Source organism: Ostrea edulis, chromosome 7, assembly GCF_947568905.1.
Source record: "Ostrea edulis chromosome 7, xbOstEdul1.1, whole genome shotgun sequence".
Classification (NCBI taxonomy): Eukaryota; Metazoa; Mollusca; class Bivalvia; order Ostreida; family Ostreidae; genus Ostrea; species Ostrea edulis.
In genome coordinates, this window is record NC_079170.1 from 61,579,877 (window position 1) to 61,594,795 (window position 14,919).

Below are 14,919 nucleotides of genomic sequence, written 5' to 3' on the forward strand. Positions count from 1 at the left end.
GTTTTAATTACATTTACGACATTTACTAATCAAGTAAGATTCTATCATAGCTTACGGACTTAACCTCACATATGATTTGAACATATTTTATTGTATTAATATACATGTACAAAGGGATTAATTACAAGTTCTAGCAACTTAGACAACCTATCCCTCACATATGGAACAATATTAAAGGTGCAAGCAGCAACTCTGAAGCAAGACTTTCCGAGTTTATTGGTAAAATTTGTTAATTTATAAATAAAGACGTGCGTGTGCGTGCGTATATGCATGTCACACAATAAGAATTACAGAGAAGTAGAAAACGTACAAAAATAATTCAGTCTGCCCATTACACCAAGTTGTACGTTGGTTTTTTTAGAATAATTAAACTTTGATAACAGTGTAACCTACTGTGTGTTTACTCGATAGATAACCGCATATTGAATTTCAGATTCCTACGTTGAAGCATAGTAAAGAAAAGTCCGGAAAACTGTATTCGGCACACGGTTCGTAATTAATCTCGTAAAAATCAGTCCAATGTGACAAATCATATAATATTTATCTGTAACCATATATTAGTAAATAACATACATTTGTATCAAATTTCAGCTTCCTAAATCAAAGAAGGGAAAACAGAAACTGAAGTTCATTCGACCATAAAACTAAATCTTAAAATTTTGGTACAATAATTCAACAGTAAAAATAAAAATGATTTGTATCTTCTCATTAAGTAGCCACACATTAAATTTCAGATTCCTAAATTAAAGCATAGTGAAAAACATTCCGCAAAACTGTGTCCGACACAAAGTCTTATAAATCTCGTAAAATTGCTTACATGTGACAAAACTTAAACTTGACCAGTAAACATATATCATTACTAAACAACAAACCAAAATAGCAGCTTCCTTGATCAAAGCGAAAAAAAGGTTGGGAAATTATCTAAGATGTCACAGACGGGCGGAAAGACGGATGGACGGATTTCTAACTAGTAGCCCCCTTCGGCTCTGCCGGTGGGGGATTAACAAGAGCGGATCCAGGAATTGCGGTTAGGGTGGCGCAACTTTATCAAACAGGGGGTCGGGGAGGTGCCTTGATACTCCCAGTGGGGACCTAGGAGGCGAAGCCCCCAGAAACTCCTGAATTTTACAGATTTTATAGGGCTTGAAATAGGTATCCTGTGTAGTCATTTTTACTATTGTCTGTCAGTTTGATAAGGTGAAATTAATAAGATGACGCAATTTTAAGGGGTTTAGGAAAACACGTAAGTTCTCCCAATAAAAGTAATTCAATAAATCAAAAGATTTTGTAATTTATTTCTCTGAGAGCGGAAAAAATTGCTTCTTTTATCATTTACATCTTCTTAAACAAGAAACAATGATTTACCTGAAATTTGAAATATTTAGGGGGCGCCAGCTGTGCCCCTCTTAAATCCGCCACTGTTAATAATTACGTATAACTCATCAGGTGCAAGGTTTGCTGGAAACAGTATCTCGGGGAACCAGGACACCTCAAAAGACATTACTAACCACCAATCCATCAAAACAAAGAAGTTCAGGCAACCAACTGAGAAAGATAGAAACCATGATGGTCACGGTATTCTTCGTTATTGATCTCGACCACAGTTGGTCTGATGCAGAGAGGAAAGACAAGGGGTGCATTTTACAAAACTTACGACTTACGACCAACTTTACATATTGGAATTCTCCCGCTCAATGCAAGATAATTCACTCCAATGTAAAATAATGAAGAAATAATGTTGAAAATTAAGTTTCAATTCCTTCATTCAAACTAATAATTGTGTAATACAACTGAAGACTTGCGACTTTGTTGTTATCTTGTAAGACGGGCCCAGACTGAATTTCGCACTAACGCTATGAACAAGATAAAGAACTTCATACTGAATGCTGGCTAAGGTTGTAAACTGGTATTTTACCAGTATTCTTTCTATATGCAATTCCCATTTTCGTTTTATTTAATTAAGAAAATTGAATGATAAGAAATGGCCCCAATCTTATATCAATCAACACGACACGCGCATTGTGACAGTTGTTGTCCATTTCCTCTGTTGATTTCTCGATCATCCAAAAAAATGTCAAGAGCCATTTGTTGAATTTCTTAAATCGCTCAAAATGTGTTACATAAAATAGATATTCATACTCGTACATTATACATTGATTATTTATTGTGAAAATTACTTTATGTCACAGAGATTAGAAAATGTTTAAATCTTAGGGCAGGAATGGGTTTTGTCGCCCGGTTCTTAGTGTCCTGTCCGGTTCTTAGTGTCCTACCCGGTTCTTAGTGTCCGAATATCCGACGTGTAGTCGTTTTTCAGTAATGGTATATTCAGGATGCTCAGGGACTGGGTCTCTCATGATTCTCCTCCTATCTGTAATTCGTAGATTGCGTATACAGCATGACATGTAATTTATCAATCCCTACCAAAACTTACCTGTTGCATGGATGCGAAATATTGACAAAATGCAACACCTGTAGGCGAAACTTTTGTTCCTGTTTTCAAAAAATAAGCAACAAATACTTTTATGAAAAGGAGTCATCGATTGCAGTTACATAGACATATAGTTATGTAACACATTGACGTTTGATGCTGATGTTACATTTAAGCCTAACAATGAAACATAATGTTGCTACCATGCAATACTGGTATATGCTTTTGAAATTCCATTCCTGCTCCTCATATTTCTTCGTTAGGTCTGCTCATTGTTTTGTTCAACAATTTCAACGGTCGATGTATAAACAAGAGTCTTCGATTGCAATGACATAGAAATATACATGTAGTTACGGAATACATTGAATTCTGCAACTGATGTTACATCTTAGCATAATAATGACATGTGATATCGCTACCAAAAATTCTGGTATACGCTTTTCGTATCCCATTACTGCTTCCCACATTCCTTTGTTTGGTCTACTCCCCATGTTGTTCGGCAATATCGACAGTTTTGATGTTCAATAGGTAATTCGGTTATAAATAAAATGGAAAAATGCTTATTTCGTCATCATATCAAAGTATTTCTTTGGGTAAGTATTCATCTACATGTATCTAATTATTTCAGAGCACTTTGGATTTCGCATTTTGGAAAAATTAACCTATGACAAAATCAGTTGAATAATATACCTGTAATATTGCTGCTCAATGTATGTTGTCTTTCATTGTAAAGCATGTGTAATTGTACCTTAGATTCACTTATAGGACATATCACATGTCGTTAAACTTGATGATTTTTTTTTAGCAAAATTATATTTCTCATGCCAAAAATACTCTGAATCTGTTTCAAATGAAATATTTTGCGTAGTTTTCAAGTTTAAAAGCAACGGAATTCAAATCTTGCGATATGCATGTCTACTCGATATTTTACGCGCCATTATAGCCATTTTATAAACGGATTGACAAGCAAGCCTGCATTTGTATCATCACGTAAAGAGCTTTCATACAGCATTGTACGGAAGCCGATAGGTGCCAGGGTATAGAATTAATATTAATTTAAACTGACAGCCGCCACTTATTTTCTCTGGCAGCCGCCCCTTATTTCATCTGGCGACAGCCACTTAATTCATACCTGGCGGCTGCCAATTTATACATGGTGGCTGCCAATTTCAAAATCAATTTAATTCATACTGCTGAGTGCAATCGGATCACGTGCTTGTCCTTTTCCGTAAGCGGTAAGAAGACTCGGACGTGGATCGGTGCAAGAATTGCATCAAATCGATGCATTTCTTCGCCGGAAGCGCGACCGTGGATGAGGTAAAAAGACCAAAACCGAGTCCCTGAATAATGTGTTATTTATATTTTCACCACAGGTTCAGTTTTGGTATCACTAACGTCTTATTCACTCTAATACATAAACATGTAAGTGGAAATTGATAGTGGTACAATACCTTAGATGTGTATAATATCTTAGATGCATTTGAAAGCTCACGTTTCAAAATGCAACGTACGACTGTGACATCATAGTTACGTTTATGTTTACGCAAACTCCTCGTCGAGGCCTCATTACGTCACAGTGCCTACGAATAGACCTCTCCTATGTGACGCACCACAATATACAGATCTGTATATTGTGAGTCCGCGATTATCACGCAGACAAATTACACTAAAGAAGTAGTTCGCAGTTAAAAGTCTGAAGATATTAATATTAAAAGCATTAATATAAAAGTATGGATTTTATTTTAAACATAAAATGATCAAAAGATCATTAAAAATTAGGGATACTCTGTTCAAATTATTGTGTAAAGTAATGAATTTGATGTTTACGTTCTTGTTTTGAAAGTTGGTTACGTTTGACGTTATGTTTTTTCGTCATTCTACAGTGACGTCACAGTATACGCGGCCTAAGAAATCGCTATCCCATAATGCCTAAGTGGAAGAGTTTGGTTTGTGAGCAAACGAACTCTGGTGGAAGTTTGATGTTTACGTAGCAACCAACTATGATGGCGTCGATCCACATACGAGGTTCATTTGCAGTTACGGAAATAGCCGAGTAGTTACGATTGTGCTGAGTGATGATTTTTGAAAATTTTTAAATAGTACGCAGACAAGTTGCATCGTTTTTATAAGTATAGGGATAATCGGAGGAGAAATTGTGTTCTAAAATTGTGGAGCAGAAAAGGAACCCAAAAAATTCTCTTTTGTGTAAACTTCATACTTTTAGACTGGAGGGGGGGGGGGGATCTCTTCGTCCTTCAATTCATCAGTTCATTCATTATTACATGTTACCATTCATTTATGATACTGCCACCAAAAGAGTGGGGTGGGGGCCAAACGAAAATAACAGAAAATGAACGTTGTCAAGAAAGTGGAGGGTCAGCCTCCTGGTTCTATACGCCTGATACGTTGGTAAATGAAAGGGACATGGTTCATGGTGCGGTCGATATTTTCCACCAAAAAAAAGTTGCGTTGATGCATTGTGACGTCATCAGTTTCAGAGAATATTAAACCAGAGTGTGGTGATCCAGGAAATCGGATCACATTCTGTGAAATTAACAGTATCAAAAGCCGAAATATTGATGGCCATTGGGTATATAATAATATATACGTATTGCATCACTTATAAACAGATTTTCGGTATGATGAACTTTTAAATGTACTAAAATTGAAAAATTAACATAAACATATTGACATGAATCACAATTAGGGAATCTGTTTAATAAATCATTCCATGGCTAACAACTAAAATATCGCATAATAAACATTACGTAATTACGTTATCCCATGATAAACATTACGTTATCCCATGATAAACATTACATAATTACGTTATCCCATGATAAACATTACATAATTACGTTATCCCGTGATAAACATTACATAATTACGTTATCCCATGATAAACATTACATAATTACGTTATCCCATGATAAACATTACATAATTACGTTATCCGATGATAAACATTACATAATTACGTTATCCCATGATAAACATTACATAATTACGTTATCCCATGATAAACATTACATAATTACGCTATCCCATGATAAACATTACATAATTACGTTATCCCTTGATAAATATTACATAATTACGTTATCCCATGATAAACATTACATGATTACGTTATCCGATGATAAACATTACATAATTACGTTATCCCATGATAAACATTACATAATTACGTTATATCATGGGAACTATTATATGAATTACAATTGCAATATCGACAAACTAAATTGCTTCATGCACTAAATATATACTATCGGAATTATATAGAATATTGCATGTATTAGAATACAATGACGCATGCTAAATCACAGTGAGGTACATGATTTTCATGATTTATATATATATATATATATATATATATATATATATATATATATATATGATATTAATACTACAGTACATGCAATTTGATCCGAGGAGTCGAATTCCGTCGAGTTGACAGATCAAACCCCATGCGAATTCCTCCTTATGTATTTTCACGTTTATAACAATAACAATCAGTTACGATTGTAATCTAATGAATGTAATCCCAATTACCAAGAACACAAACATAGAATGACATTAATTTTTCTGCACTCAACTTTGTTTTGGACGAGTTGAAATCTTCCACACAATAAAGTGCCCGGATGCATTGTGACAACATCAGTTTCAGATAATACTGATACGGAATCAGAAAACCACACTAGTGTGGGGACCTGAAAAACGCAACATTGATAGGCATATAATAAATCAGTGCAACAATTACAATAACATAATATTAGGGTGAAATACTATCAGTGAAAACAGCTTCTAATTGGAACAAAACAGTATTGAATATACATGTATCAAACTTACGTGTACAATATCGATAAAAAGTATTACAAGTAGTGTGATAATTACGATAAATACTCTGTAACATCAAAATGAGAGATATTACATTGAATTTTTAAATGCGATACACTATTACATAAATTTCAATGACAATCTCTGCATGATGAACTAACATGAATTCCAGTTACAATGTCGTGATGACCTCTTGCATATATTGTAAATATGATATAGACATAATACGTGTTCACATATATTACAATTACAAGTATAAATACTATTAAATTAAAATATCGAATTATCTAATTCAATCACGATACCTGCAATAAGATATATATATATATATATATATATATATATATATATATATATATATATATATATATATACATACATGTATGTATAATCCAAAATATAAGTAAATATGCACACAAGTAATTGTATAATAAAGAAAAATTAGAACGCCGAAAATAACTCAACGTTAACCGGTTGCATTTTCAATCCTCAAAAGTTATGACATTATACATTATTGCATGATAGTGAGGGAGATATGAAGATTTATTCACCCATGAAAAATCATATTTCCCGAGGGCAATAAATCTTCATATCTCCCGAACATTCATGCAATAAATTGTTTATTATACCGAAAAATAACAAGACTACAAAAATGCATTTGAAATTGAAGTCCGCTCATCTATACATTGTATGTAGCTGAGATCGCCCAAACGGTAACTCCGCGCCGTCAACTTATTACGGTAGAAGGTACAAACAACGAAATACAGTGATATGATAACCAGTTTTTGTGTTTCCATTCTCCTTGAATGCTGATTTACTTGCTTGTTTTTGTATCAACCAAAACTAAGCGATTTTAAAACTGTGTATCAGAGACCCGCATATTTTGTGCCTTATGAACTATGAAAGTAGAATGACTCGGACTTATTGTGACGTCACAATACACTTCGCCTACTTTGATGTTAAATTTATGGGAAATGCACGAGGCTGCCCCAGGGGTAAATTTGATGGGGAGATATGAGGTTTGAGAGGGAGATATGAAGTTTTATCATCCCTGGCATGTGACTGTCTAAACCAATCAGATTACGTGTTGCATAGAATTCGCATACTGAGGTACAATCATAATTACTCTTCTATTTCCGTAACCGCAAATGAACCTCGTATGTGGATCGACGCCATCACAGTATGTTGCCATGTGTACACAAATGCAACTATGACGTCACAGCCGTACGTTATAATTTGAAAGACGAGCTTTCAAATGCATCTGAGATATCATACATATATAAGGTATTCTAATATTAACTATTTCCACTTACATATTTATGTATTAGAGTGAAAAAGATGTTAATATAATGATACCAATATTGAATCTGCGATGAAAATATGAATGACACATTATACAGGGATTCAGTTCTCGCCTTTTAACCTCACCCACAGGCGCGCTTCCGGCGAAGAAATGCATCGATTTGATGCAATTCTTGCGTCGATCCACGTCCGAGTCTTCTAACGGTTACGGAAAAGGACGAGCGCGTGATCCGATTGACTGAGGTATAATAATATTGCTTAGTTACACATTATAGATTTAACTATGACGTCAAAAATGACGGATTGTATTGAAGTTTTAACAAAGATCATTATGACGTCATGATACAACGTTATGAAGTATTATATGAGAAAAAAAATGAATAAAAACACAGCTGAATTTTGGTTTGTGCAAGATATGAAATATACAATATGTACAATAATAATGACAAATTTGTTTACATAGCAGTTGATTGTTGACCTAGATGTGTTAACAATCAAATAAAACAGATTTATAATGTGTGAAAATGTTTCTAAGTTATGTAAAGTTCTGCATTTTATTGAGCGTTTAATGCAGGTTTGTATCCTCGAATAAACAACGTTTCTTTAGTTTCACGCTCCGTTTCCGTAGTATCTCTCAGGAATTTGTAAAAGGGAAAAATGGTAAGTTCGGACTGAAAGTTTTGGCAGAGTTTCGAATATGTTTCCTGACTTGGGTACATTGGTATTTTGGTTCCCTTGTTTGTTGACGGTGTACAGTCTTCCTGTGTTGTAGAGTGTCGCCTGTCTGGTCGATATAGTTTTCTCCATATATAACCAGCGCAAGTTAGCAACAAGATGTTGGAAGAAGTGCACGTCATGGATGATTTCACTGTAAATTGGCTTCCGTTTTTGAAATAGCATTTGGATCCAGGTGTTAAATATGGGCACGTAGCGTACCTTGGTGTATTACATTTGCTGACGGTAGGGATTTCATTGTTGCTACTGGAAAAACAATTGTTAGTTTTGGTTAGAATTGATTTTAGAGGAGTTTGCGTTTACTTTTGATGATTCCAATATTTTTTCATATTTGATCTCCTTCCAAGATAGGGAGGTTGTTCCTAATAACCTGAAAAACTTCCGGATTCTTTGGATTGTGCGTTGAAACGTATGGTAGGACATTTTGACAGTTTTTAGCGTTTACTTTCAGGAGATCCTTTCTTTCTTGAGATTCCGTTTTTGATTAATTGCTCTGGGTAACATCTATATAGAAGTAAGTTTTGTAATTCCGCCAAGCGACAGTTCAGGATTTCAGTATCGCAAATAAATGTGCAGAGGTGTCTCGCTAAATTGTATGGAATGTTGTTTCTAGTATGCTTAGGATGACAGGAATCAAACATAAGATATTGTTGGGTATCTTTCAATTTGTAAAACACGTCTGTCACTATGCGGTTGTCTCTTTTAATTACCATGACATCGAGAAATGATAACATGTTTTTATCGGATTCGTTCTTCTCCTCTGTCCCATATGATAAAACAATTGTCCAAGAAACGTTTCCACAACTGTCTTTAAAAAATTAAAATTCTTGTCCAAATTGTTCCCGAATTGTAGAAAATAATTTCTCTTCCAAAAAACCTAGAACTAGTGTTGGATATGTTGGGGCAACTTTAGTTCCCATTGCAGAGCCCAGTTTCTGTTTGTAAATAGTTCTATTGAATTGCATGGAATTATTTTCCACGATTAATTGTAAACCTAATATTACGAATTTTTTTCGAAAATCTCTCGAGTAAAAGATTAGGGAATCGGTATATCCAATATTCTATGGCGGCTAGTCCTAGCTCATAAGGAATATTAGAATAGAGGTTTGGGACATCAAATGATACAAAAAGGGATTCTGAATTAATTTCTTCTGGAAGGGAATTAAAAAAAAAACTACAGTGTCTCTAATATAACTCTGAACTTTTGTAATGTAAAGTTTCAGTAGTAAATCCAAGAGATAACTAATCCTGTGAGTTTCGCAGGTAGGTCCTGCGACTATAGGTCTCATTGTTAGATCTTCTGGGCATTCAATACTTATATACGCGGATTTAGAATGTTTGCATTTGTCTTTTATGTATTTTTGGTAGGCCATAAAAGTTACTAGTTTTAGCATTAAAACATAGAAGGTATGATTTTTCCTTGGCAGTAAGTTTATCTCCGTGTTCAGTGATAATTTTTTCAAGTTTTTTCAAGACCTCTTCAGAGTCATACTCTTGCTGTTTCTCGCAGTAAGTAACAATTCTCCAGTACAGAAAGACACATTGATTCATATTATATATATATATAGTCCAGTCATAATACTAATTGACCCAGAACAAATTGCAACAGAAAAAATAAATGCGTAAAAACGTTGAAATATATCCCTAGAATACCCCCATCAAAAATCGCCACATAAATATTTTGTTTGAGTAAAATTATAACAATTTTTAAATGTTGCTAATTTTGTTAAATGAAAATAACGCTTTTGGGCCGCCATAACCAGTTCCGAATTTTTTAAAAAAAAAAATCCGGAGATAGCAAGACAATGGAAATCATGCTTTAAAAACAGTCGAAAATGAATATTTTGGTAAGTTTTATATACAAATGCACAAATAGTTCATATCTTAGTTGATACACCTCATAATTCACTTTTAGAGTAGCAATCCGCATAACAATAACTTTTTCATATATATATATATATATATATATATATATATATATATATATATATATGAATGAGAGAATTGTGATTGATTGTTTCTTGTTTAAAGTCTCTCGGGAGAATTTTTCACCCATATGGAGACGTCACCAAGATCGGTAAAGGGCTTCAACTTTAGACCTTTGCTCGGTAATTACGGTCATTGAGAAGTGAGGGTTGTTTAGCGTGCCACACCTACTGTGACACGGGACATCAGTTTTTAAGATCATCTCCGAGGACCCGTGACATTCACACCTGATGCCGAGCGTTTGGCAATGGAACTGTCACTACCTATTTTAACGACTTAGTTCTGTCACACCCGGGATTCGAACGCTCTAACCTATAGATCAGTGCGGCGGAGAGGGGAAAGTTTAGTGTATATTCAATTTAAAGTAACATTTCAAGGATAATTAGCCCTAGGAATTACATGTACAACATCGGTTGAAGTGCACACTCTTCCACCAACGTCAAATGCAACAAAATATCATTTTCTTAGAGCATTCTATCAAGTAAAACAATGGACTGGTAATAACGAAAACATGAATTTGACGGACTTTGGGTGGACCATTGAAGGGAATATGTGCTTACCTGTAAGATCAACCATGTTCCCTGCACCTGACGACCTCTTATAAACTATTTATTGTAGATGCATAATCAGTTGTGATACCAAACAACAACTGCAGAAAACATGGACTAGAATGCTCAATAGCATGTACCGAGTGTCGAGGCACAACTTGCGTGAACGGTTTTAGCCCAAATGAAGATTCCGATTCCGAGGATTCATAATATTAAAAACAGTATTTGAGTAAGATATAGGAATAAAGACAAAACGTAAAAGATAGCTGTGAATCAAAACATTATGATAACTTTGTTAAACGTTATTTAAGAGGCTTACAAAATAAAACTTGTTTTGTCGTGTTTATGAAAGTTAATTATCAATGTTAGCTGTTGGAAATCACATTTTTGTCTAATTTTCACCAAAAATGACGTTTTTGTCCTATGAAATCCGTATGTATGGTACTAGAAATTATGATGCAGTATTTAGTTTTCAAATCATTTCAATTAACTAAAATGGTCTATTTTTCAGACTAAAGCTTTGTATCTATTATTTCCAGTTTTTTGCGATTTTTCTTAAAAATCCGTGATTTTTACCCCAAAAATCTATATAATGCGAATTTCAATTGATGGCGATTTTTAATATAGCATTAAGGACACTGTAAGCTATCCAAAGAACATAAAAACATTTCTGTTGCAATTAGTTCTAGGTTCAGCACAATCTGGCGTAAAATGACTGGACTAATATATATATATATATATATATATATATATATATGTGTGTGTGTGTGTGTGTGTGTATGTGTGTGTGTGTGTAAGACTCTAAAGTGAGATGGTCGCTCCAAAGTGCGAAGGTCACACCAAAGTGCGATGGTCTGCGCCTAAGTGCGATGGTTTGTTATCGTTACGGACGCCAAAGTGCGATGGCCACGTCAAAGTCCGATGGTGCGGAGTTCATTAAAGTTTGTGACGTCACGTCATTGTGACGTCATGCTTAACGTCTTTCAAAATGAAACCGAAGAAATGCAACACGGACGGCAGCAACGGGAAGGTATACAAGGTTGAGGATAGTGAGAACGGCAAAGTACATTTGTTGTCGCACTATCTTCTTCGCCCAAGCATTCTTTAATCCATGATCATTTATTACTTGTGACGTACACGTAATAAAATCCTGTGAATATACTATAATGCAAAACATTCTATGCGATTTTGCGTTGGAAAGTTTTGTGTTTAATAACACGACAACTAAATGGTAATGAAATAACTTGAACTTCTTATTTTCTATGCAATGATTTTGCACTGATATTTTAGTGAAACAACACACGGTTGGTACAGTTTGTACCACAACACTGTGTCGTTTACAAACCAATGGATTTCGGCGTGTCACACCATCGCACTTTGGCGTGTCACACCATCGGGGTTTGGTGCAGACCATCGGGGTTTGCCGTGACCATCGCACTTTGGAGTCCCATCGCACTTTGGAGTCTTACATATATATACAATGTATATATCAAAATAGCACTATTGGCTGTATAAACTATTACATGTATTGTAATTACAATATAGGTGCAATGACTCTTTTATAGATATAATCATGTTGTTAAGAAAAGAACCTATCGTATGTTTTACAATGACTACATAGACTTAATTAAGTATTATATGTACAGTATTCATGATACGGACAGTATGAACATGACATGTATTACAATAATCAAATCGGCTTACTGATACATAACATTTATCATAATTACAATACCGTCATTATATACTATTCATTGTATTACATTTGTGATATCGGAATGATAAACCATATTACATGTATTACAATTACATGTTGAATAAAACAAGAAAGACAGGATTGTAGAGCAATTACGAAATGACGGCATTTTTGGTCTTATTGAAATTCACATAAGCAATGTTTGTGACTGTATCAAATGGTTTGAATTTTAAAAATTACAGAACTTCAGTCGTCTAACAAACCCGATCACGAGAAATAGCACCTAAATTGAGCCAGGTAAGTCTTGTTATGCATTGCAATCTGACCTGCTATGTGGTTGAAATTTCTTTAGGATAAATTTTCTGATTTCAGTATACATAGATAGAAAATAGATATATTGATGGACTGATAAATAGATAAATACCTACAGATAAATGTTTCATGTATCTTGAATACTTTCTTAGAATATTCTAAGAAAGTATTCAAGAAACATGAAACACAAACCATGGTAAATTAGTTCAAGAAATTCAAATATGATGCTTCAACCTTGCATCTTCACATGTCCAGAGTGGATTGACACACGACGTTTTGACCTGAAAATCAATAAGGGTCCTCTTCTTCCCATAACCAACCCACATGTGAAATATAATTACGATCAAGTGAATTCTTCTCAAGATATTGAGCGGACAACATGTGGTCTACCGACCGACAGACCGACCGACACATGCAAAGCAATATGCCCCTCTTCTTTGAAGGGGACACAAGGAAGGGATCACAATGTTTCTTGAAAACAGCTGCATGTCTGTAAATCTGCACCTATAAACAAATACAGCATGAGTACTGACATTCCCTATAAAGTTCTGATCAGATTATTTTCTCACACAATAGAACAATGTGTTAGACTGCTCTTTTGGTGTTAACTGTGGCTGTTTCTTTGACCCTGTCTCAAGCAGAGTCGGACTCATCATCACGTTTCGTCAAAGACATCGATGGTTACATGAGCGTATGTCAACGTCTTGGATGGGAACCGAAAAAAAGTTTGTAATTCTGATGACACTGAAACCTAAAACTCAATCTTAAGAATAATGATAATAATAACTAATTTTCATTGATATCAATAAACTATTTTAGAATATTTCCTTTCAAGACGTAGGTTGTTTTCAAAATGACGGCTTGATCGCCTTCCATGCTGTTCTGAAGTCTCACCTACAGAACGTTCCAGTAAACACTACATTGAAGTTTGAGGATGTTTTGTTGAATAAAGGAAATGGATACGATCCAAAAACAGGTGTCTTCACCGCACCCCAAAACGGTGTCTACTCTTTCGATTGGACCTTCGTTACGACAAAAGGATCAAGCGTTTACTTAGAGGCAGTGGTGGATGGTGTCGGGAAAGCATCCGCATGTATCAAGGATCAAGCAAGTCACGACGTGAGTGTCTCGGGACATTTGCTCTCTGAACTGAAAGAGGGAAACAAGGTCGAGATCAAAACGGCCCATGTTCCAGCTGGTGACTTGAAACCACACAAGTTCAACTCCTTCACGGGACATATGCTGAGGTAATAACCCATTGGTTTAAAAAGAACTTATATTGTTCATATGTAAACAGAGTGGACGAAAAAATAAAATCCAGTTTATTGTTAAATCAGTCTCAAGATTATTCTAATTTACAGATACATACACATACGTACAGATGTAGATACATGCACATAATTTATAATACATGGTGAAGTAAAATGTTTTGATATAACTTTTGGGGGACTCTTAGGTCTTTTTTAAGTTAACAATTAAAATGTGAACCATTTTCATGTGAGCTCCTTCTGATAGTTTAATTAGTTTTCTTATGCAAGTTCAAATAATCATTTCCTCGTGTAGGATAGGGAAATTTCACTTCTGTGAGAAGATTTGAGGTCTAGGACATGGGAAAGCCTCGTCCTAGACAACGAATCTAGTTCCCTCGATAGAATTGTTTAACCCCACACTCGTACTAATGAAGGATTCTATTCTTAAATAATTACCTGTGGAAGACCAAGGAGGCAGCCATGTGATATTTTTCTGTCTTCCAACGCTGCAACGTCATTGACTTTAACGTCATATATTTCTATGATTTACACTACTTAGTGGAATAAAATATTTTACATCGTTTTCCTCAAATATTGATTTGATATAGCTCTATGGGGACAATATTGGAGTTTCTAGTTTACAAACGTGTACATTATTATCGGGTACATTTAAATTCCTTTTTTTTTAATTTAAGTTCAAATGAAGATTTTAATAATTTTCAATTTGACCAAAACTCCTAAATTTGAACTCAAAACTATGAAAAAGTGAAGATAACGGATATTGATCAATGAAAGATGAAGATAACGAACAGTGATCAATCT

The 14,919-nt window shown here is 34.7% G+C and overlaps 1 protein-coding gene across 1 annotated transcript; it reads left to right on the forward strand.

Moving 5' to 3' along the window:
- Positions 1–11,827: 11,827 nt before the first annotated feature.
- On the forward strand, positions 11,828–14,167 carry LOC130048732 (complement C1q-like protein 2). The gene is made up of 3 exons (XM_056145773.1): positions 11,828–11,869; positions 13,437–13,572; positions 13,683–14,167. The coding sequence occupies exons 1-3, from the start codon at positions 11,828–11,830 to the stop codon at positions 14,096–14,098; spliced, it is 594 nt and encodes a 197-aa protein (XP_056001748.1). The 3' UTR covers positions 14,099–14,167.
- The last annotated feature ends 752 nt before the right edge of the window (positions 14,168–14,919 follow it).

Bases quoted from the DNA above. Each gene is read 5' to 3' on its own strand.
- LOC130048732 (XM_056145773.1), top strand. From the start codon at position 11,828: ATGAAACCGAAGAAATGCAACACGGACGGCAGCAACGGGAAG. The intron at 11,870-13,436 runs GTATACAAGGTT...ACAATGTGTTAG, and splicing joins CGGACGGCAGCAACGGGAAG to ACTGCTCTTTTGGTGTTAAC. The intron at 13,573-13,682 runs GTTTGTAATTCT...TTTCCTTTCAAG, and splicing joins TGGATGGGAACCGAAAAAAA to ACGTAGGTTGTTTTCAAAAT.